The following is a 25,894-nucleotide window of genomic DNA, read 5'->3' on the forward strand; positions in this document are numbered from 1 at the left end:
AATTAGTCCTTGTAAAGTACTTGGAATTATTCCAAATGTTTTACATGTTTGCTCATTTACCTCTTAACTGTGTGAGACAAGAAATGTTATTCCAATTTACAGATAAAGAGCAGTGAGTTACACAAATGTTGAATAACTTTTCTACTGCTAAGAAGTGGTGAATGGCATTGAAACCCAGGAAGTCTGGCTCCAGAGCCCTCTTGTTTAACTACCACAGTATTAAACTAGGTCTCCAGAAAGATTCTACTCTTAGTCCCTTGTACCAGTAGTCAGTGTTCAGGTCACCTAACTCTCCCTGATAGTAGTTATTAACCTTTTCAGTCGTTGCCATTTCACAGGTAAATGGTGACACTCTTTTTTAAAAAATTACAGTGTGTCACTAATAAAGTTGAACATTTTTTTCCCCAATATATTTCTTGGTTAATTATTTTTTAAAAATTTTTCCTATGAGGGCTTGGAGGACTTGTCTTTTTCTTATTGAATGTAATAATGCTTTATAAAATAAAGGAATGCCGGGGTGTCTCAGTCAGTGTCAAGCATCTGCCTTCAGCTCAGATCATGATCCCAGGGTCCTTGGATTGAGTCCCACATCATGCTCCTTTCTTAGTGGGGAACCAGATTCTCCCTCTGCCTGCGACTCCCCCTGCTTGTGTGTGCTTGCTCTATCTCTCTTTCTCTCTCTCTCTGTCTCTGACAAATAAATAAATTAGTACATCTTAAAAAACATCCTTTATTAAATAAGGCTATTAATCTAGTTTAGTTGCCTTTTAAATTTGTATAAATATGTCATAAATACTATTAAATCTATCAGTTATTTCCTTTATGATTTTTCTGCCTTTCTTTTCATACTAGGTGGTTATTTATTTTTCCACTTAAATCTTTAATTAGTTTGGAATTCATTTTAGGGTAAGACGGAAGTAGATATCCATTCGTTTTTAAAAAAGCATATCGAAGGGGCGCCTGGGTGGCTCAGTGGGTTAAGCCGCTGCCTTCGGCTCAGGTCATGATCTCAGGGTCCTGGGATCGAGTCCCGCATCGGGCTCTCTGCTCAGCAGGGAGCCTGCTTCCCTCTCTCTCTCTCTCTGCCTGCCTCTCCATCTACTTGTGATCTCTCTCTGTCAAATAAATTAATAAAATCTTTAAAAAAAAAAAAAAAGCATATCGAAGCTAGTTATAGCAACTCCATTTATTGAAAAATTCTTCCCAATTAATTTGTAATTATTTCCTTACTATAATATAAATTCTTGTGTGGTTTGGATGCTTACTGAATTTTTGCTTTGGTTCATTTTTCTTTTGAGGTGTTAATGAAACATTTTTATTTTGTTGATGAAGTTCTTTGGTTAATTTTTGGTTAATTTCATCCTTTTCCCTCCCACTAAAATTAATTGGCTGTTCCCAAACGTTAATTGATTTTTCCAGTTGAGCCATAGAATGCATCTGTTGAATCTTGTCCCATACCAAGTTGTGTTCCCCTAATAACATTTGGAGATTGAGTGAAAAAATGTCGTGACTTGTCTGGACTTATTCAAATCTTGTGTTCCCCTTCGTGTAATTGTAGAGTTTACACATAGATTCTGTGCCTGTAAAACTTATTTTATAATTTTAATTTGTCATTGTGAATAGATTTTTCCCCTCTCTCTATTCTTTGGGTGGTCTTGGCTGATATAGAAAAGCACTATTGATTTTTTTGTGTTTTGTTGGTATCACTTCACTGAACTAGTGTTTTTTTAATAGTTTTTCAATTGATTACTTTTGGTTTTATAGGTTAATGCTTTTTCTCACAGATTTTTATATGACTGGCTCCTGTTCTTTGGTCATTAGCTCAGTTGTATCTCTTCAGACTTACCTTTTGTGGCTAAAGAATTTCACTTCTTGTTTTTGCCTACTTTGTGGTCATTATTGTTCCCTGATTATATTTTCTATGTATTTGCTTACTAATTTTTGGCCTTCCCTCACCAGATTTGAGAGCTTCATTCATGCTTTTTGTCATGGATGAAAATATTTTCTAAATATTTAAATATTATTTGGGATAGTTGGAGCTATGACAGTTGATTAATCAAAAAAAATGGGCAGAAAAGAAGAAAATATTCTCAAAGATATCTGCTTCTAAGGTGTCTGATAAATTTAAGAGGACCCTGCAAGAGAGACAGATATGTTTGACTCCTAGCTTGATCTTCAGTTTGAGTTCATGATATTTTTGTAGAAACATAGAACAACTAAACATTTTGAAGAACATTGAATAGTTGAATTTTCCTGCATTTAATACATATACTATGTCTCTAATGATGGTGTATGTTATTTATTTTTTATAAAAAGAACAAATACTTAAAAGTATAAATGACTGTTTTAGATAATTGGTATTAAATTATAAGTGTTTATTTTAAAAGAAGCTAGGTATGTTTTTAGAAGAAAATTTCAAAGCATATTGTTTCCTTTTTATCTATTCTAATTTCTAGTGAAGTTTTATTATGTATCTGTTATCTAGGTATTTTGAGACTTTTCGGGAACAGACCTGTGTTTTTGGCTCTCACAACAGTGCCTGACATATAGTATTATTTGATAAATATAATTGATAAATATTTTGAAACTGCTTAATGTTGCCATTTATTCCTTGTTTCAGTATGCTTGTTCTATTTACTCAAGCAGTAATGAATTTCAGATAATTAGAAAATATCTAATCATGTGTTTGGGCATAATTCTTCCATAGAAAATACAAGAATAAAAATATAGGTAGCATTAATATACAGGCGTGACTCAGTTGTTAAGCATTCGGCTCAGGTCATGATCCCAGGGTCCTGGGATCAAGCCCTGCATTGGGCTCTCTGCATGGGGAGCCCTCTCCCAGTCCCCCTGCTTACATTTCCTCTCTTGCTGGGTCTCTCTCTGTCAAATAAATGAATAAAATCTTTAAAAAAAATAACAAATCATATAATATGTGGACTTCATTTGAATGGACGGGAAAAATGCTATTTTTGAAAAGAAGTATCTTAAAATACCTATTATAATTTTTTGTTTTTCCGTGATGTTTGGGAAACAGCTTTGTCAAATTTTTATGTGTTTGGATGTGGTATATATAGAAAATATTCATGATTATTTTTCTTAGACATCAGTAATAAAGAACAATTGAAAATATGACAATTTTTTTTTTTGTCATACTTCAGTGCTCTTATTAAGCAAGTGAATAAATCAATAGATGGAACAGCAGATGATGAAGATGAGGGTGTTCCAACTGATCAAGCCATCAGGGCAGGTCTTGAACTGCTTAAGGTAAATATACTATGGTGAAATTAATTGCCAATTAGATAACTGTTTAACATACATGCAGTATATATTTTTTATTCTTGAGATTTGCTTCTTAAGTTTTTATAGAAACAAGTAAAATTTTCTCAATCATTTTAGGTAATTTAGAAATTACACATTTTCTCTAACATGTAAGCTAAATATTTTCAGGTTTAAACTGTATACTGTAGCTTACCTATATTAGTATTACATTACATTAGTAATGTATTACATTACTAGTAGTATTACATTAGTATTACATTAAAATAGTGGACCTTTGGGGTGCCTGGGTGGTTCAGTCGTTAAGTGTCTGCCTTTGGCTCAGGTCATGATCCCAGCGTCCTGGAATTGAGCCTCACATTGGGCTCCCTGCTCAGCGGGAAGCCTGCTTCTCTCTCTCCCTCTGCTGCTCCCCTGCTTGTTTTCCCTCTCTTGCTGTGTTTCTCTCTGTCAAATAAATAAATAAAATCTTTACCAAAAAATAAAAAATAAATTACTGGACTATAATTTGAAGTTTTCATTAGTGAGCAAAGAAAGTGCTAGCCCTACCAAACATGGAGCCAAATTCTTAGTAAAACTTCATTTTATGTTTTGTTAGCTAAAATATACTGCTGCCTTTTACTTATTATAAAAATATCAGCTAATTATTGACAACTTAGAAAATATAAAATTATAACGAAGATAACACTCATAAGCCTATCACACATAAACATTCCTTTTATTTTCCTTTTAATCTAGAAGAAAACGCACACTTATATAGTTGAGATCAGACCGAATATATACAATTTTGTATCTTGACTATTTTCCCTTATTAAATTATAAACACTTTTACCAGTGTTTTTTAAGGAAGTGTTTTTAAGAGTGTCAAAAAACATCTGATTTATGACTGTCATTTATTAGACGGATGCTTTTGGGCAAGTTCATTGCCTCTACTTACTCATCTGTATTAGAGATAATAGTAGCCCTTATCTCACAGAGGGAGGACTTAATTAAGTCATGCACATATGTTTCCGAGCACAGTATCTGGCTCATAGTAAAAATATAAAAAACATTATTTTTTGAAATGGTGATTAGTCCACTTTTGCAGTGCCATAGAGTCCCAACTATCCCTTTGATATTTAGATTTTTCTAATTTTATTCTTCTTATAATGATACAAAGATAAATATATCAAAGATCCCTTGCTGATGTCTTCTTTTTTTAAATACTGGAACATAAAGAGAATAATTTTCAAAAAGTTTAGATGTATATACTTACTAAAATTCCTTTACAGAAAAATTATACCCATATATAATTCAGTTAGCAGTGAATGAAGGTGCCTATCCTGTCTTCACAAGCATAGAATATTGTAAATCTTAAAGAGATTTTCTAATCTGATAAATAAAAATGTTTTTATTTGTGTAGTTATTGCAGTGAGGTATAGTCATTAGTGTTTTTCCTATGGTGATTTCATTATTTTTATCCCTTGTGTGTTTTCTCTCTCTTTTTTAATCTTGTGTTCATTTTCAACTGACATCTCAGCTTTTTGTTTTTTAAGTGGATTTGAATTTTTTATTCTCCTTTTTTATGGGACATATTTGATATATATTATAGAATACATTTTGTTTTTTATGTAACTTATAAGGTACAGTAATAAGGTGAATACAGTGAAAAGTAAATAAGATACTGACTCGAATAGAGTACTAATGATACTGTTGAAGTTCGCTGAGTAGTTTTTTAACGTGATTCACTTCTCCCAGGTATAGTTGTTCTGAATTGTTCTGTTGTTTGGGGTTTATTATTCATTCTCTTATTGTCCATTTAGTTTTATCATCTGTGACTATCTGTGTATCTCTAAGTAACATCACTTATTTTTCTTGTTTCTGAGTCTTACAAATACAGTATTATACTTAATGTATTTTTCTCCTGCTTGCTTGTTTTTATATTCCATATTTTGATCCCACTTGTTTATTTTAAGCTTAGAAATGCTGTCTTAAAAAAAATAAAAGAAATGCTGTCTTGTTCAGAGGATTTTTATTGTTTTTGTTTTTCAATCTAAAATACCACTCATCTGAAATTTATTTTGAAAGTATGTATTGTGGGGGAGGATCTAATTGGATTGTCTCCAAATAGCTGTGTATTTTTATCAGAGACTATTTATTAAAAATCCCATCCATTTTCATTTTCTGTTCCTTCTTTATAATGTATATTACTCTATGTAATCCAAGTTCTTATATATGCTTGGACTAAAAAGTTCCACTTTTTCTGTTTTGTTTCTTCTGATGTTAGTACCATGTTGATTTGATAATGGTAACAGGTGTAAATGTTACGGTATCTTTTATGATCTATTGTTTTACCCTCTTTTTTTAAATAACTTTTTTTTCCAAAAATGTTATTAGTCTCTTCTAATGACCTTTATTTAGAAGACTAGGGCTATTTTGTTAAATTCTCTCTCCTCCTTTGTTAAATTCTATTCTCATCCTCCAAAAAACCCAAACATTAACCAAAATCTAAATTATTTTGAGTAGAATTATATTGAGTAATTTAATTTTCAAAGAAAAGACTTTGTTAGTTCATGCAGTCTTCCTACACTGGAACATATCTGGTACATGTTTAAGTTTTAAACTTTATCTGTAGTGCTTTCATGTACTTATTAGCGTAATTCTTTTTATATTTACTTTGATTTGAGTATTTCCAGTATGTAATATTTTGGATTTATATTGTAAAAATGGAAAAGGCTTACAGATCATTTTTGTGACTCATTTTTTAAGGTACTTTCATTTACACATCCCATCTCCTTTCATTCTGCTGAAACATTTGAATCTCTCCTGGCTTGTCTGAAAATGGATGATGAAAAAGTAGCAGAAGCTGCACTCCAAATTTTTAAAAACACAGGAAGCAAAATTGAAGAAGATTTCCCACATATCAGATCGTAAGTTTATTCTGATAAATAATTTAGAAAACGAACAAATAATTTACTGTTTCTTGATTTATGTAATAGTTGGAATTTTTTAAGTTTTGAGGAAATTGTGTCTCAGTTATCTTAAGTTTATACCATTCAGTTTAGATTCTCATTTTCTGGGGGAATAGCACTGATTGGTATTTTAGAGGTATTCATGAAAGTGTGGAGCAAACATGGCATTTCTTTCTGAAGCATTGATTTTGCTTAAATATTTTAATGAAAACAATTTTATAGTAAAACATTCTCTTCATATAGTGTGGCATAGAATCAATAATTAATGTGAATTTAAGGTCTAATGGTAAATTTCAAGGGAGTTTCAGCAGGTCTCTTCACTATACTCCATGATTAAAGGTATTGAATTAAACATTTTGAGAAGCAGTGCTTAATTTGACTCAGGGAAGCATGGAATAAACATCAAAACAGCAGTGTATTTTTCTATGTGTTTTAGTATTTCCAAAAATTGGAAATTGTGCTGTTATCCTTGGGATTTCTAATGCTGGTTCATTATTCAAGATTCTGTGATACCTCAAAACAATAAGTCTTCATTTTCTATGGATCCCTGCTTACTTCTTTATATGCATCTCTCCACCCTGTTCCTGGAGGGTATATCTGATAGTTGGTTCTGGTCTTGCCATAGTTCTAGGTGGTTAGTTTTACATGTACCTCATTCTTCTGGCTTAGCCACTAGTCCAGTTAGTTGTGGTTGGGGTAGTATGCTTCTTTATGTGGATGAAAAACCTCAGAAGGAGACTGGACAAAGGTAGCTCTTAAAATCTCAGTTATACTTTTTGTTATTCCTTTTTGTTCATATGAACTTAATTTTAGAGACTATTACTAGGACAAAGGCGTTATTTAAATGATCTTTGAAACATACCAGAATTTTGTAATCATATTCTCTTTGACTAGAGTAGGAAACTTTATTGCTTAGAATGGACTCCTTGGGGCTCCCTGATGGCTCAGTTGATAAGCGTCTGCCTTTGGCTCTAGTCATGATGCCCTGGTCATGATCCCTGAGTCCTGGAATCGATTTCTGAGTCCAGCTCCCTGTAGGGAGCCTGCTTCTCACTCTTGCTCTGCCCTTCCCCCATGCTCATATTCTCTCTCTCTCTGTCAAATAAATAAATAAAATCTTTCAAAGAAAAAATAAAGCTGACTTCTTTATTTTTAAGGGAATGCAGAGCATGAATTTTCCTTTGAATGATGCTATGATTCTCCAGATCAGAGATCAGTTTGGAGATATATACAAACAATACATAACTCTATGTTACCGAATGCCCACTTACTGTACTATCTCATTTAAACCTATTAACAGTTTAATAAAGTGTAGAAATTATCGTAATCTTCCAAATGAGAAATCTGATATTCACTTAAGGTAAATGGTTTTGGGTCATATAGCTAGCAAGTAGAAGAATGAAGATTTGAATTTAGGCCTATTTGTCTGAATGCCTGTGGTACCATATCCATAATGGCATAGTTCCTTTCTTAATTAGGGTTTTGGGCAAGTTTTAGTTTGATATATTCACTGGGAGGATTTTATTCTTATTCTAGACTCTTTCCTAGTACACTTAATATCTTAAAGAGGCTTCATTTGATATATTTATAGAACTACAAGAGCAAGATTGAAAGATGGACATTTAAATGCAAAGGGCATTTTAAAACATCTGCTGCTTTAATATGAAACTGAAGTACTTAACAATTATTTGATTTATACTCTGAGTATATTACAAATGTTTCTTATGAGAAAAATCAACTGATATTGAATACCTGCGGTGTGTGCATGCACTGTTCTTGATGAAGTAGTTCATAGTATATGTCTTCAGGAGATAAAATATGTATGCATATTTTATGTTTTAAATGATTAACTTGAGTGAGTGGATATTGAAGAAAAATGATGAAGTTGTGTTTTTATTAAATTATCTTCCCTTGAATTCACCAAAATAATTCTGAAGAACCAAAAGAAAAATGTATCTTAAGTGGAAGCTACCACAAACTGGATAGAATTTTTGCTAAGTAAGTCATCCAGAGTGAATTGAATGTGAGAACATTGACAGTTGATACACATATTCCTGAATCCAGAGAATCAAGAGAATAGTAAGTGTTCTGTTGTTTGCTAATTTAGAGGAGGAGGTTGAGGTGTAGGCAGGTTTTGAGAAAAATAAGAAAAGTCTCATTTCTGCTGTCTTAGAACAAAAGGAGAGACTTGATGGTCACACCCTTTTTCTGTGGACTGACCTGTTTTCCTTAGCAGGAGGAGCAAAGCTTAGAGGTGAGGCTTAGTAGAACTGTGAAGCAAATGCCTTACTACCAACTTGATAGGCACAGAAAAAATTGTGTGCTTCCCCACTAAACAAAAATGGTGATGTACTATGGTTTCCGTTCTGACTCCTCCTGTCTCTCTTGAGTCTGGCTCACTCCCAGAGTAGGCAGATATGCCAAAATTAAGAGTCCTCTTATAGGATATAGCCATAGTCCATGTGCTAGCTAGTTCTCATCACTGGCAGGTTTTTTCAGTAGATTCAGAAATTACACAGAGATAAAGGACTTACTACATTTAGTTCCAGGCCCTTCCTCCATGCTACTCACTTGGCCAACTGATTAATGAGTTGGGAGCTTTGATGTTAATTTTTTAAGAGTGGTACCCAAAGATCAGTTATTAGATGTTAATTTTTAAAGAGAGGCATCCTGTGAGTTATCAGGGAGATAATATTTGCCTTTGTGTTTAAATGGCAGAGCCAGAGAATTTCTTTTGTTCAAAGATGAGTTAACAGAGTACACATAAATTAACAAATATGAAACCTGAGCAGATATTTTAATATTCCAAAGAAAGCAGATAATAAACTCTTTGGGAGAACTGAGTTTTTCTAAGAAAAAAGAAAATTTTAAACCATTCTAAACTGCCAAGAAAGTTAAGCAGCAAATGATATCTGGAAAAATAAGAGAACAAAAATAATATATATAAAAGGAGTAGCAGAACTAAGGATAAAGATCACAGGAACATACTTCTATTATAAAGTATAATTTATTATGAACAGCAAGGAGCAGAATAATTATCAAAAATGTAATTAGTAAGCTAGAGATAGAGCATGAGGAAATTACATAGAACGTGGAAAGAGTGGGCATAGAAATGAAGGCAGTTAAAGAAAATAATTTGCAGATACTGAAAAGTCCTAATTGGTTTCTGTGAAGGAAACAAGAGAATAATGGAAAATGGAGAATAGTAAAAAGAAACAAAAACCAGAAAACAATAAACTTGTTTAGAATGAATGAAAATGTCACTCTGGAAATCAAGAGGACTCATGTTCTAGGAACATCTTGGTGGAAATTTACTGAATTTTCAGGGATTACAGAAGTGATTTCACAAACATCAATAGCAAAGGAAAGGAAGTATATTATGTACAGTGGAAAGAGAAAGATGTTCACTTCTCTCAACCACATAAGATTTCTGAAATTAATGATTCAACCGCTAGAGCATTTACAGGGACAAAAAAAATATTAACTGAAGAATTTCCTGAGTAGCCAAGTGGGCTTAAGGACAAAGGAGGATATTCTTTAAAACATAAAAACTCAGGAAATGAATTAATTAACCATTTTATATTGTGAATCTTGTCTACCAAGGTATATACTCTTCCTCTTTGCATTCACTTTTACTTGCACATCTAAATCCAACTTTTGTTTTCCTTTTGTTTGCATATCGGATTGTCTTTTCTCATCGCTTTTCTTTCTATTTAAATTTTAGATGTGTTTATATCTATGGTTTAAATATTTGAAAACTTGGATTTTACCCTAAGGATGATGTAAATAAATAAAACTGGCTCAAGAAGAATGGGAGAAAACCTAATTAGGCTGTAATTATTTAAAAAAATTTGAGAAAAGTGCCAGTGGAAGTGTGTGTTATTGGAAGTATTTCACGTCTACCAGAAACCAAGCATTCTAATTCTTTTTAATTGTTTGAAGCATAGGAAAAAAATCAGATTACTTCTTTCATAAAGCCAAGATAACAAGCAGGAGGCTTAAACTGGATAACAGATATTCCTTCAAAAGAAAACTTAAGACATACTAATTTTGCTGCAAAAATTGTAAGTAAATTTTTAGTAAAAAGAGAGTTTACTACAGTAAAACAAAGATAAGCTATGGCTGGGGTGCTTGGGTGCCTTGGTCACTTTGGCTCAAGTCATGATCTCAGGGTCCTGGGATTGAGCCCCGTGTCCAGCCCCTGTAGGACTCTGGGCTCCTAGCTTCTGGCTCAGCGGGGAGTCTGTTTCTTCCTCTTCCCTGCCACCCCTGCCCCGCCCCCACCAGTGATCTCTCTCACAGATAAATAAAATCTTTTTTAAAAAATTTCAAAAATATATATTATGGTCAAATGTGAAGTTTGGTGTTAGTAAGCCTAATATTCATGTTATAATTTATTATAATATTGAGTAAAAGGGAAAAGGGCACATAGTAGGCCATTCTGATAGATGCTAAAGGGGCTTTTGATAAAAATATGTGTCTTATTTTTAATTAAACCCAATAAAATAAGATTAAGTGTTTTTGTAACATAATAAATTTTTCTCAAACCAATAAGCATTGTCCTGTAGTAAACACTAAAAGCATTCCCAGTAAAATTAGGAACAAAATGAGGAAAATACACTATCTCTGCCATGATTTAACATTGTTTTAGAAGCATTAGCTAATGTAATTAAATAAAATAAAGTAATAGGTACATTGCTGTAAAGGAGAAAGCAAAGTTATCATGGTATTTCATGGAAAATCCAAGGGAATCCAACTGAAAATACCAAAACCAAAACCACAGTAGCCAAAATAAGTATGTAAAAATCCAGAGCTTTCCTTATATACCACTAACAACTTTTTGAAAATATTGTAGGAGTAAAAACCAGAAAGCCTCAGAGTAAACTATACAAGAAACTTGCAACCTTATAATAGTGAGTGGAGGAAAATAATATTTAATGAAAGAATTATTTAGGAAAAGTTATATTACCCACTAAATAACTGGCAAGCTGTTTTGAAAGGAAAAATCAATATAGACTGCTTATCTTGGTTTTTCATAAATTTGAGATGAGTCCAAGATTTTCAAAGATTTAATATATAAAATGAATTAATAAAAGTACTAATAATAACCAGCACATTTCTATAACTCCTTTTTTTGTGATTAAAGGGATGCTAATGCCAAGTTATGAAATATTGATGGATTGTATAATTAAATATCCACTTGTTAAAATATATTTATAGAGCCCTACTGTATATAAGGTACTGGAGTATATAAGGTTCTGTTGAAATGAACAAACTCTGCCCTTATATTTTAGTGAGGGAGAACACCATTTAGATAAAAGCAAAAATCATGAAATAAGTTAGAAATGCAAATGGTATGCTGGGAAACTATTTTCAATATGCATAACTTAGAAAAAGTTTCTTTAATGTATAAAGACTCTTAACAGAAGTATAACAGGTTTCAGAGTAGAATACTAGCAAAGGAAATTAACAGGAAATTCATAAACTGGAAATCCTTCCAGCCCCTCAAATCAATCAAGAAAAGACATTTATGCCTACTAATACTAATTGAGGCAAATACAAATAAAAATATGTATGTGCTATAACCAGTGTTAGCTAGCATTCCAACAAAGCTCTCTTGATTGGATTATAAATTGATTCAGCTTTTCTGAGTTGGTAGTGTGGTAATGCATACAAACTTAAAATGCATGCAGTCTTCAGCACTGCAGTTTCATTTTCAGGAACTTACCCCAGAGATAATTAGAAAAGGTATCTACCTAATGATTATGTGGGTCAGAGCCCAGTCAGAGAGACAGAAACCATATCAGGTATTTTTTTTTTCAAGATTTTTTTCTTATTTATTTATTCGACAGACAGAGATCACAAGTAGTAGGCAGAGAGGCAGGCAGAGAGAAGCCGGGGAAGCAGGCTACCTGCTGAGCAGACAGCCTGACGTGGGGCTCAATCCCAGCACCCTGGGATCATGACCTGAGCTGAAAGCAGAGGCTTTAACCCACTGAGCCACCCAGGTGCCCCGCATATCAGGTATTTTAAACATAAATTAATTAATACAGACGTTTGAAGGATGAAAGAGCAACAGGTTGCTTTGGTAACCCAGAGATTATGAATTGCTGGAAGCTGCAACCACCCTTAGGGCTGGAGGAACAATTGAGAGAAGTGGTGTTAAGAACTGTCCATTGGATGGAAGAGCCCTGTCAATATCACCTAACTAGCTGACACTGTAGGAGTATCCTAACTGTTGCTGGGGGAGTGGTGAAACTACTGCACAGAATGCCTGAAGAAGCTCTGGGGTCTCTTATTGGAAGAATCTAAACATGAAGCCAGCTCTTGAGGGAGTCTAGGAAATGTAATTTCAGATTTATATCTCTAGGATCTCAGAGCAGATTATGGGAGGCTTAAACCTTAAAGCTCAGAAACAGTATGTAAATAACTAGCATAGATGTTCATGGTTTTGTTAAGATGAAAAAAAAATCCAAAATATTTAAATGCTCATCAGGTTAGACTGGTTAGAGTAGTTGTGGTATAGCTATCCACTAAAGAGCCATATGGCCATTAAAATTGACAAAGGAGGTTCTCTCCAGCATTGTTGGTGAAAAAATGTTTCCAAATACTTTGTATTTTGTATCCTCATTTACTTAATATATGTATGCATGTAAGGGAAATTTTAGACATATATTCACTAAAATATTAACAGTAATTATTTTAGGGTAGTGGAATTTTGAGTGTTTTCTTCAGTAGTTTTTAAACGTGTTTTTCAGTATTGTTTGCGTTTTCTACATGTGTATGATTATCATCAGGGGAAAAAAATTGAATTAGAAAATCCATTTAGCAAGGGAATGAAGTATTTCTTTTAATAGCAACTTAGTGGCAGAAAAACAATCAGAAGATAGTTGTTTTATTTACATTTCACTAACATCTCAGACTCTGCCTTGTACTTTAGAATTCTTGAAAGTGTTTTTTCTTCTTTGTTTATTGTTTTGGTTTATTTCTGTTTTTCTGTTTAAATGAGTATGCAAAACATTGGATGAGCATAAAATTTCTCATTCTGTCTTTAAAAATTCCAACCCAAATTGCTTTTTACATGTGTGTGACCTATAATTTTCTCTTGATTACTGAGAAAAGGGATTATGGATGTTTGAATTGGCAAGTCTGATCTATGAGAAGACCCATCTTATCTAGGGAGTTTAGTACTGAAGTCACCAGGAGTTAATAGTTTTTCATTTCACAAAGGAGCCACAAACCATAGACTAAAAGGTTTGTTTGGTGAGACTCTGCTTCTTATACATTTTATTACTGAAATTTTCAAACATAGAAGTAGCTAGAATATTATAATGAACTCCCATGTATCCAAAAACTAGCTTATGTATGAATAATGTAAACAGCTGCTTTTGATTAATTTCTAATTTATGTACTCCCCATTCCCCTTATGTTTGAAAGCAAATGACGGACTATATATATCATTTCATCTGTAACATCTAAGTATCTCTAAAGATAAGAACTCTTTAAAAAAAAAAAGCATAATGCCTTTATCACATAGTTAACATCAGTTGTTTAATGTTAATAATATCTAATTTTCTCAAAAATGTAATTTTTAAAGATTTTTAAAAATCAGGATCCACATTGTTATTTGTTGATAAATCTCTTAAAGTGCTTTGTTTCCTGTAGGCTCCCCCTCCAATTCTCTTTTTCTCTTTGTATTCGATAAAGAAACTGGGTTTCTCTTGCAGAGTTTCATATAGACTGGTTTTTGCTAATTGTATGCCTTTGGCATATTTTAATGGGTTTCTTATATTTTCTCTAAAGTGATAGTTCAGTGCAGAGGCCTGGTTGGATTCCAGTTCAACTTTTTTGTTGTTATAGAACCACTTTATGGTAATGTGTTTTTCTGTAAGGAGGCACATGATATCTGTTTACTTCTCTTTTTATGATGTTAGTAACTGATGAGACTTAGTAATTAATGGTGATATTCTGTCATTCTTCACTACTAGCTGAATACTTTTAGAAAGAGGAACTTTTTGTCTATTTTCTGGTTCCCCAGTGTTGCATCTGTTTAGGAAAGGCAGATTAAATGCTGTTGTTTTTTGTGTGTTATATAACAGTGTTCAAAATAGTGAGTTTACTAGCATCCTCCAAATGTGTCCAAATAACTTATTGTCTTTTTAAAATATCATGCTCAGATTTATTTGAATACATACATTTACCATTTCTGTTGGTCTTCATTTTTTTATGAGACTGACGTGCTGCCTATTGCGCTAAGGAGGCACCTAGTCTTTGTTTTTTTAGATATCCATATTTTCATCTGGTATCATTTTATTCTTGAATAACTTTAATATTTCTTATTGTATAGTTCTGCTTTTAAGTACCTAACTTAGTTTTTCTTTTTCTGGAAAAAAAAAAATCTTTATTTTTGCCTTCATTATTGAAAGACATTTTTTCCTCAGAATTGTAGGTTGATAGTTATTATCATTTCTTACCTAAAAGATGTCACTCCATTATTTTCTGGACTGGATAGATTTTGATAAGTGTTCCTCTGTATGTATTGTGTTTTTTTTTTTCAGACAGTGTTTAAGATTTTTTTTCTTTATCACTGTTTTACCAAATTGATAATGGTATATCTTGGAATGGTTTATGTTTCCCCTGCTTGAGGCTTGTTGAGATTTTGGGGACTGTGGGTCTGTTTCCATCAGATTTGGAAAAATTGTGGCTATAATTTCTTCAAATTTGTTTTCTGTTCTCCCCTCCTCACCTCTTTGTTTTCTGGGACTCTGGTTGCATGTACTTTTGACTACTTAATAATGTCTTTCAGGTCACTGATGCCCGATTCTTATCCCCCCCCCTTGTTTTGTTTTGTTTTACTTTACATAGTTTCTATTGCTGTGTATTCAAGTTCACTGATTTTTTCTTCTGTAACATATAATCTACTTTTGATTCTATTAATATATATTTCATTGCAGGCTTTGTATTTTTCATATTTAGTAGTTCCATTTCGGTCTTTTTAATGTATTTCATTTCTGTTCTCATCATATTCATGTTTTCTTCTTGGGCATGTGGAGCATATTCATAATGGTGGTTTTAATGTCCTTGTTAATTTTGTCACCTGTAACACTTTTGGGCCTATTTCTGTTGATGAATTTTTTTTCGTGGTTATGTATTACAAGGTCTTCTACTGTGGCTGGTGGAAGCGTGAAATCACTAGCAGCCTTGCATGTGTCAGGGAATTTTTTAGCTTACTTTTTCCAGTGTTCTTTTACTGGTCTCAGGTAGTTTTTTTCTCATGCATGGCACTGATCATTATTCAGCCAGTGACTTGGGACACCCCTCTGTGGATATGCAGAATTCAAGCTCTCTTGCTGTCTTTGTAGCTCCCTCCTCTGTGGAACTCTGCCCTAGAAATTATAGCTGCCTCAATTCCCATCTCGGTCTCTCTCAACTCTGTGCAACCACCAGGCTCTAATTGGGTTACTTTGCTTTACATAGCAGCCTGGAGCTTTGCATGCAGTAAGTGGGAATAGATGTTAGGCTCTTCTCTTGTGTTTCCCATCTTTTAGGGATTATAGTCATGTGCTACCTGTTGCCCAGTGTCTAAAACCTTTCATATATTTGTTGGTTTCCTGCTTGCTTAAGTTAGGAGAGGATGTCCCGTCTCAGATAAACTGTCATCATGTGAAGCAGAAGTCTTAGTATAGTTTCAATTCATATATATTTTTTGTAAATGAGTGAAAGTAAACATCTTTTCGCACATCATAGGGTAATTTGCGTATCTACTTTTTGAAGAGCTTTCTATTTTTTTATGACCAACCCATTTGTCCCAGATATTGCTGGTCATTTTGTATTTGTAGAAAGAATTTATGTTAGGGATATTAACCCTTTCTTTGTGAAACGAAACGCAGAATTTCCCCTTAGTTTGTCACTTGTCTTTTTATTATACTTTGCTGCTATTGTCTTACTGTATTGAATTAATTATATATCTGAATTTTCAGTACTGAAACACTGGGTTGGTTATTGGGCAAGAGGTGGATTCAGAAGTTGCTTACACTGTAAGATGTTTGAATAAATAGTTGAGCCAAGAGATCCTGCTGTATTCCGTATTCATTCTAAGTTTTTGTGTAGTATAATGATACCATACCTACATGTTCTTCCAGGTAGTTACATGACTTATTCCTTACTTCCTTCAGAACTCTGCTCAAGTGTTACTTTATCTGAAAGGTCTTCTGTAATCACCTTCTTTCAAATTGTAATATACACCAGTCCCTACTCCCTGTTCTGTCCTCTTATTCTTTTCTTTTTTTTTTTAATTCCACAGCAGTTACTATAATTTGACATAACACATATTTTGCTAATTTATATATTATAATTTGTTTTGTCCCTAATATGCTGGTAGCATGAAGGCAAGCATTTGGGACTTTTAATAGTACCTGATAACACAATAAACACTTAATTTGTATAGGTTTTATAATCAGATTTCCCTTTATGTAGGTTGTGCTGGTATGAAGTGAAAGGTGAATCAGAGAAGGAAGAGACTTGAGAAACAGTTTAGGTCCCATTATAGTGGTCTTAGTATAAGGTGGCAGCAGCTTAGCTGGAGTGATAGCAGTGAGAATGAAAAAGGCTAATGGGATTGACATTAAGAAGAAATGGGTTGCCCTGCATGTTTCCATTTAGAATTGTTAAGTAAAAAGGAGGGGGGATGGAAAATCTTGTATTTGGATGATATTTTTAATGTAGCCATTTATGAAGCAAAATTAGAGACAATTGAAAATGAGTTCAGGTAGATGTTTTTGTTCTTAAAAGACATTACTTTAAAAAATATGAATGGTAAAGTATCTAATGGAGTCTTGCTGATTCATTGTTTTTCTTTATTTTTTTTTTAGAGCTTTGCTTCCTGTTTTACATCACAAATCTAAAAAAGGACCTCCCCGCCAAGCCAAATATGCTATTCATTGTATCCATGCAATATTTTCTAGTAAAGAGACCCAGTTTGCACAGATATTTGAGGTAAAAAGAAAAAAAAATTGTTTCATAATTTGTGGTTAAAAAACATATTAATGATATTATAGAATGTTCACATTTGGAGATGTATCATTTTATGATATGTTTTCAGAATTTGAATCAGTATAATCAATTTTGATGAGTGGTTAAAATATGACAATATCTGATTATTCAGACATTTAGTACTAACAAGTACAGAAATCAAACAATTATATTTTTTGACATACATTTAGGATTAGGAAGCTATTTTTTGGTAATAACTAATTACATAAAAATCGTATGTATTGATAGTAGATAGTAGATGATTCTGTAAGTTAAAAGATGATTCTGTCAGTTTACAGGTTTGAAAATTAAAGTTCTATTTATAAGATACTGCTGAAGTATGTGGAACTTTGTCAATACTAACTGGTATAGTATAGGACAAATAATTGGTATATAAAACACAAATAAATTTATACTTACATAACCACTGACCTGATTTTATATCAGATGGATGATATTTAAATACATATTTCATATTATTTTTTCTACCCTTTAAATTACTATTATGCTTTTTAAGCATTGCATTTTTTAATCTTTTGTAATCTGGAGCTATCTTTAGTATTCTTATTAAATATTTAGCATTGTTACATAAAATCCAAACTTAAAATTTTTAGTTCAGTAGCCTTGAGTGAGGTGAAAACAGTTTGGAAATTATGCTGAAGCTACTGTTTTAGAACATTTATGCTAACTTTTTCATATTTTCATGTATTATGCTAAAGACCTGAACAAGGAAGAAAAGTAGTTGTCTTTATCATAGATCATCTTGCTGTATGTAGCAAATAATTTATTTTAAATTTTGTGCATTGTGGGATGGAGATATTTTTTGTGGTCTGTTTTTATATATCAGAATGACTTTAATGAATTCATGTTGATTTAGAAAGCTTTTGTTTTCCTTGATTAATCTTCTTTCAGTTCCTTTCAGTGGTGATGAGTAGGATAATGCTGATAGTAACTTGAATTTGTAGGGTACTTTTATTTTCATTTTGATATTACATATCTGATACTTTGTTTCATCTTTACCATAACCTAATCTGTAACCCTTTGCTATAATATATAGGTTTGCTAGCTTTCTGAGAAAAGATTTTATAGATCTGTCTGGCCTTCATGAGGTTACTATTAATCCAGGGTCTGACTATTAATACTGCTTTTCCAGAAATGACTTTATTACCTTATTGTGTAAAATTATCACACTCACTATTGAAAAAAACTACATGGTCATATTTTTATTCAAAATCTAAACAAGCTGACATTTAGGTGTACCATGGAATATTGAGGGAAGTCATCAAGAATAGCAAGAAGCAAACTCATTTAAATATGCTTTTGATAAAATAAAGCCTCACATTACCCTAAGATGTTAGGGAAGAACAATTTAGTATTGTTTTTCAAGCCTAGAATTCTTGGTGTTTGGTATGGGAGGACAGCATCGACTCTATTAAAAGTGTCACTAAAATTTTTGATAATATATTTACTTGCTTCCAAATGAAAACACACAAAATAAATCCAAATAGTAAAAATAGTAAGTTTTCTCCTCCACCTTAGCCCTGTATCCCTAGCCACCCAGTTCACATTCCCAGAGGTAATCTGTTAACCAGTTTCTAATGTACTTTTCTGGACAGTATTTATTCACATATAAGTAATATAATACACATATGTATGTGTGCGTGCACACACACACACACTCTTACATTTTGTCCCCTTCTCTCTATGCTTATGCCAGTGATAATATACTATAGTCACTCTTCTGACTTCTCTATTTTAAAAATTTAATATTTCATTTTAGATATTCTATATGGGTATGTGAAGAGTCTCATTCTTTTGTCATGGCAAAATGTGTATTAATGATAGGGTTTTCTATCAGAAAAATAAAAATTGCGTTAGTTATGGTACTTAATATTTGATGCTACAAAAATCCACAGGAATGCATGCGACTCTGTATAAAAAAAGCTTATTTCTGGCTCCTGAAAAAAGTCCCTTGGGTGTTTGGATTGCATTCTAATCAGTGGTTTAGGCACATAGACTCTTTTTGACAATTGGCTTCTCTTAAAGTCCCACTGGATCCTTTGGTATTAAGCCTGCCAGTGAGTAAAGAAAGAGAATACAGAGATGATACACTTCTCATACTTGCCTCAGTGCAGGCACGCACTGACAGTCTGTTGTACTGACAGTCTGTTAACCAGAGCTTATTCACATATTCTCATCTAGCTGCAGAGGATGCTGTGTGTATGTATAGGCATCCTTTTGCCCAGGAAGTAGAACAAAAGTAGATATTGGTGAGCCTTAGCAGTTTCCCGTGTTCATGTATGTAGTCATAAAATATACATGGTTCTCCATGCTGAAGTTTTTTTTTTTATCTACTGCTAAGATACGACTTGGGCAAAAACTGACAATATTTAAATGTGATGCCTTTTAAACATAAATAACCTATAGGAGTTTAAATGTAAGCTTAAGCTACTACTTACACCATGTATACGTCTTGAAACTTCTGTAATTTTTAAAAATATTTGAACTTGAAGTACGTGAGTAGTTTATTTGCATATTCATAGAGTTGAATGTGTTTTCCTTTTCTTTTCCTTTTCTCATTTCCAGCCTCTGCATAAGAGCCTAGATCCAAGCAACCTGGAACATCTCATAACACCGTTGGTTACTATTGGGCATATTGCTCTCCTTGCACCTGATCAATTTGCTGCTCCTTTGAAGTCCTTGGTAGCTACTTTCATTGTGAAAGATCTTCTCATGAATGATCGGGTAATTGATATTATTTAGACTTGTGTTCTTCACAGTGTTATCTTCTAAAATTTTTTATTCAACAAAGAGAGAAGTGAAATAATGGAAATAACATTTCCATTTACCTGCCTTCTTTTAGGTTTTCCTATCTTTTTTTAACATGCTGTTACCTCCATTAGAACTAAAACATTGAAACATCTCTATAGTTGAGCATAGGCATGTAACCTGCAGTGTATTCCTTGATAAATACAAAGTATCATTTGGTTCTTTTTCATCTTTACAGTAGGTTAACTTTTATAATGACATCTGTTTTAAAAAACGTGAAGACTGACAAGCTAGTTTAAGTATGGTTGTCATGACAATAGTTGTTTATTTCCCTTCATATAGGAGAGAATTAGAAGAGAGTGGGAGAAAACATTAGGAAAGAAATAGTGATTTTGGGGCGCCTGGGTGGCTCAGTGGGTTAAGCCGCTGCCTTGGGCTCAGGTCATGATCCCAGGGTCCTGGGATCGAGCCCCACATCAGGCTCTCTGCTCAGCAGGGAGCCTGCTTCCTCCTCTCTCTCTGCCTTTCTCTCTGCCTGCTTGTGATCTCTGTCAAATAAATAAATAAAGTCTTTAAAAAAATTTTAAAAAAAAAAAAAAAAAAAAAAAAAGAAATAGTGATTTTGTCTGTCTTCAGTTTGTCTTTGAGGCATTGCTTGTTTGGATGTGGGAGAACTGACGCCTTACAGTCACGTGGGGTTGTATATATATGTGTGTGTGTATTTATGTGTATTCACACAAACCCACACACATAAACGTGCCTGTGCAGACACATATATAACTATCAGTTTTGTGTCTATAGTGTGCTAGCACTATACTGAGTTCTTTGGAGAATTAAAAGAAGTATAAGATAAAGTTTCTCCTCCTAAAATACAGTTATAATTCTTGCAGTATATATCTGTATTACTACATGTATATATCTGTATTACTACATGTTTCATATCTGTCATTCTTATATTAATTTATTTTAATACTATTAATACTTTTAAACAGATTTGTTATGGAAAATAGTTTATGGGGATAATAGTTGAGATAATTGTATGTATTAGATCTCTGATGATTTGTGGCTGTTTACCATTAGTTGACTAAGGCCCTGTAATTTAAGACACATAGTTCCTGTGTTAATTACCTTCATCTGTGGCTGTGGCTATGTTCTTTAGCTGTGTCTCTCACTTTTCTTCCCCTAAGTACAGTATTTCATATTCTTTAGGTCATGAATGCTAATCATGTATTTAAAATTTTCTGGATCTTTACTGTGTTGTTTTCTTTAATGAAAAAATTTTGTTGAGATAAAATATATCAGAAAAAATATACTTTTTAAGGCTATGGTTCATTGACTTACCACAGTTAAGATTTTTGACCAACTGACAGTAGGTCAGATTACCAGCCCCCAAAGCCCCTGTGTCGTTCTCTTGTTATTATCCCTTCCATTCTTCCATTTTTATTTATTTTTTAATATTTTATGTTTATTTATTTATATTTATATTTAATTATATATTATATATTCATATATAAATATACATATTCATGTATATAATATATGCATGTTTATATAAATGTATATTTATTTATATACTTTATATATGATAAATATCATTATAAATATATAAATTTATTTATAACGATATTTATCACATGTTATAAATTTATTTATGATAAATATATGGCAAATATATATTTATTATATTTGATAAATATAATAAATATTTATAATATAAATATATGATATAAATATATATCTAATATCTAATATTACTTATATTTTATTTATTTATTTATTTATTCCCAATTTATTCTCCATTGTGAGGTAAATCCATCCTGTTGTGTATAGCAGTAGTGGCTGCTATACTTTTGTTGCTGTATAGTATTCCATTGTTCATATATATACCATGAATCTGTTCTGTTGCTGGACTTTTAGGTTATTTCCAATGTTAAATGCCTGCTGTTGTTAACAAATACTCTTATGTATCATTTTGTGTGTTAATATATACATTTCTGTTGTAGTGTAATTGTTGTATCTTAGAGTATGTTAAGTTGTTTTATTTTTCTTTTAAAGATTTATTTATTTTAGAGAGAGAGGGTGTACACCCAGGCATGAGTTAGGGAAGGGGGGGAGGAAGGGAAGGAAATGGTGAGAATCTCAAGCACACTCCCTGCCGATTGAGAAGCCTCAATCTCGAGATCAAGAAGGGCTCGATCTCACAACCATGAGATCATGACCTGAGTCAATACAAAGAGTCAGACACTCAACCGATTAAGCCACCCAGGCACTCCTGAGTTGTTTTAGTAAATTTTGCCAAACTGTTTTTCTTTCTTTTCTTCTCCCTCCCTTCCTCCCTTTTTTCTTTTCTTTTCTTGCCAAATTATTTTTCAAAGTGATTAGACCAGTTAACATTCTTATATGTGCTGAATGAGAGTTCTAGTTGTACCATTCCCTTGAGTGTACTAGATATGCCAGTCTTTAACTTTTTAGCTATTATGTGAATGTGTAATAAATAGTATGCCCTTAGGCACTTTCTCATATATGTATTGATATTTTGGCTGTCCTCTTTTGTTAATTGTCTTGTCTGCTCAAACCTCTTCCACATTTTTCTTTTAAATTGTCAGTCTCTCTTTTATTCCTCATAAGAGTCCCTTATGTATCCTGTTGGCAGTATGTTTAGCAGATACCTTTTCCCACTTTGTAATTTGCTTTCTCACTCTTTTAATGGTGTTTTTTGATGAACAGAAGTTCTTAATTTGGGCTCCTGGGTGGCTCAGTCAGTTAAGTGATCTGCCTTCAGCTCAGATCATGATCTTAGGGTCCTGGGATTGCGTTCTGTATTGGGGTCCCTCCTCAACAGGGAGCCTGCTTTTCCCTCTCCCTCTGCCCCTTCCACTCCCTGCTTTGTACTCTCTCTCTCAAATAAATAAAATCTTTTAAAAAATTAAAAAAGGAAATTCTTAGTTTTAACAAAGCCCATTATTTTCTTTTTAGTTAGTACGAACCTTTTCTTTTTTACCACCCCAAGGTTGTGAAAGTAGTCCCTATATTATTTTCTAGAAGTATGGTAATACACAAGCCTCTAACCACATGTAGCTATTTAAATTTGAACTAAATATAACTGGAAATGTATTCACACATTTCAAGTGCTCACTAGCCACATATTGCTAGTGTTGGACAGCGCAGAACATTTCTACCATCTTGAGGTTCTGTTAGACAGTGTTGCTCTAGAAGCTTTGTTTATTTACTTTCACATTTAGCTATATAATCTATTTAGGATTGATTTTTGTATGTGGTATGTGGTAAATGTCAGGATTCATTATTTTATTTCCATCTGACCCCACCATTTATTGAAAAGACTGTCTTCCCTACTGCAATTTTTTAAAAAATTGAGGTTAAATTCACATAACATAAAATTAATCATTTTAAAGTATACAGTTTAGTCACATTTTAGTACATTCACAGTTTTTGTGACCAACACCTCTATCTAGTTCCAGATAATTTTCACTAAGCAGTTATACCTCATTTCCCCCAGGTTGGGCAACCACCAATCTCCTGTCTGTCTTAATGGATTTAACTATTCTGAATATTTCTTATAAATAGAATCATACAATTCCATTGTATGACTTTCGGTGTTACTCTTCTGTCACTTACATAATATTTTTGAGGCTCATCCACATTGTACCCTGTATCAGTATTTCATTCCATTTTATGGCTGAATAATATTCTATTGTACGTATTTATCACAATTTGTTTATCCATTCATTCATTGATCAACATTTGGGTTGTTTTCACCTTGTGAATATTGTGAAAAGTGCTGCTATGAATTTTGTGTTTGAGTATTTGTTTGAATACCTGTGTTTAGTTCTTTAGGTATAATCCTAGGTATATATCTTTACTGGATTATATGGTAATTCTGTGTTTAACTTTTTGAGGAATTGATTGTTCCACAGAGGCTATACCATTTTACCTTCCTACCAGCAGTGTATGAAAGTTCTAATTTCTCCTCATCATCGCCAATTTTATTTTCTGTTAATTTGATTATAGCTCTAGTTCTAGCGAGCTATTTGATTATAAGCTATAGTTCTAGCGAGCATGAAATGATATCTCATTGTGGTTTTGATTTGCTTTTCTCTAATGATGCTGAGCATCTTTTGATGTACTTATTAGCCATTTTTATATCTTTTTGGAGCAAAGTCTACATAAGTCTTTTGCTCATTTTTTACGGTTGTATTTTTGTTGAATGGTAATAGTTCTTTATATAATCTGGATACGAGTCTCTTGTCAGATACAGGGTTCACATATATTTTCTTCCATTCTGTAGGTTGTCTTTTAAGTTGTCTTTTAATCTTTTTTATTGAGATGTACTTGACATATAACATTTAAAAAAATATTTTATTCATTTACTTGTCGCAGAGAGAGAGAGAGCACAAACAGGGGGAAACGGCAGGCAGAGGGGGAAGCAGGCTCCCCACAGAGCAAGGAGCCCCATGTGGGACTCAATCCTAGGATCCTGGGATCACCACCCAAGCTGAAGGCAGATGCCTGACTAACTGAGCCATAACATTATATTAGTTTGATGTGTATAATATAATGATTCATTATTTTCTATATTGTGAAGCAATCACCACAATAACTATCCATCCCCACACAGTTATAAATTTTTTTTTTCCTGTGGAAAATCTAATTTAAGGATTTACTCTCTTGGCAACTTACCAGTACGCAATGACTGTAGTCACCATGCTATACATTACATTCCATGACTTTTTATTTTATGACTGGAATTTTGTACCTTTGACCCTATTCAGCCATCTTGCCCACCTACCCCTGCCTCTGGCACCTACCAGTCTATTCCTTGTATCTTTGATAGGTTCTGATAGGTGTGAGGTTATAGCTCATTGTGGTTTTGATTTGCATTTCATTGATGATTAGTGATGTTGAGCATCTTCTCATGTGCCTGTAGGCCATCTGTATGTCTTCTTTGGAAAATTTGTTTATTCAAGTCCTCTGCCCTTTATTTATTTTTTTAAACATTTTTTAAAAAAGATTTTATTTATTTGAGTGAGAGTGAGAGAGAAAGTGCAAGAGGGGGAAGGGTCAGAGGGAGAAGCAGACCCCCCATTGAGCAGAGAGCCCAATGTGGGATTCTATCCTGGGACTCCGGGATCATGACCTGAAGCCAAAGCAAACACTTAACTGACTGAGGCACCCAGGCCACCCCCTCTGCCCATTATTTAATTGAGTTGTGTTTTTTGCTATCAAGTTGTGTAAATTCTTTATATATTTTGGATATTAACCCTTTATCTGAGGTATGATTTGCAAATATCTTCTCCCATTCAGTATGTTGCCTCTTCTTTTTGTTGATTCCTTTGCTGTGGAAAAGATTTTTTGTTTGATAATAGTCCATTTGTTTATTTTAGTGTTGGTTGCCCTTGCCTGGGGAGACCTTTCCAAAAACATTGCTAAGGCTGATGTCAAAGACTTGTGTTTTCTAGAAGTTTTATGAGTTCAGGTCTTATATCCAAATCTTTTTTCCCCTTTTGAATTTGTTTTTGTGTGTGGTGTAAGATTGTGGTCCAGTTTCATTCTTTTGCATGTAGCTGTCCAGTTTTCCCAATACTCTTTATTGAAGAGATTGTCCTTTCCCCACTGTATATTCTTGCCTCCTGTGTCATAGATGAATTGGCCACATGTACATGGGTTTATCTATGAGCTCCCTGTTCTATCCTGTTGATCTCTGTGTCTGTTTTCATGCCAGTACCATACTTTTTTGATAACTGTAGTTTTGGAGTATAGTTTAAAATCTGGGCACCTGATGTGTCCGGCTTTATTGTTCTTTCTCAAGAGTTCTTTGACAGGTTTTGATATCTAGTAGCTTAAGC

The 25,894-nt window shown here is 33.1% G+C and overlaps 1 protein-coding gene across 7 annotated transcripts in view; it reads left to right on the plus strand.

The window, feature by feature from the left end:
- Nucleotides 1-25,894, plus strand: part of PDS5B (PDS5 cohesin associated factor B) — a 204,461-nt gene that overhangs the window by 133,074 nt on the left and 45,493 nt on the right. For all 7 annotated transcript variants that reach the window (XM_059378326.1, XM_059378327.1, XM_059378330.1 and 4 more), the window contains exons 18-21: nt 3,162-3,267; nt 6,028-6,188; nt 17,102-17,225; nt 19,848-20,006. In XM_059378326.1, the coding sequence (XP_059234309.1) occupies nt 3,162-3,267; nt 6,028-6,188; nt 17,102-17,225; nt 19,848-20,006 (550 nt within the window). The remainder of the gene's footprint in view (nt 1-3,161; nt 3,268-6,027; nt 6,189-17,101; nt 17,226-19,847; nt 20,007-25,894) is intronic.

The sequence above is a fragment of the Mustela nigripes genome, chromosome 15 (assembly GCF_022355385.1).
Source record: "Mustela nigripes isolate SB6536 chromosome 15, MUSNIG.SB6536, whole genome shotgun sequence".
NCBI classification, from domain to species: domain Eukaryota; kingdom Metazoa; phylum Chordata; class Mammalia; order Carnivora; family Mustelidae; genus Mustela; species Mustela nigripes.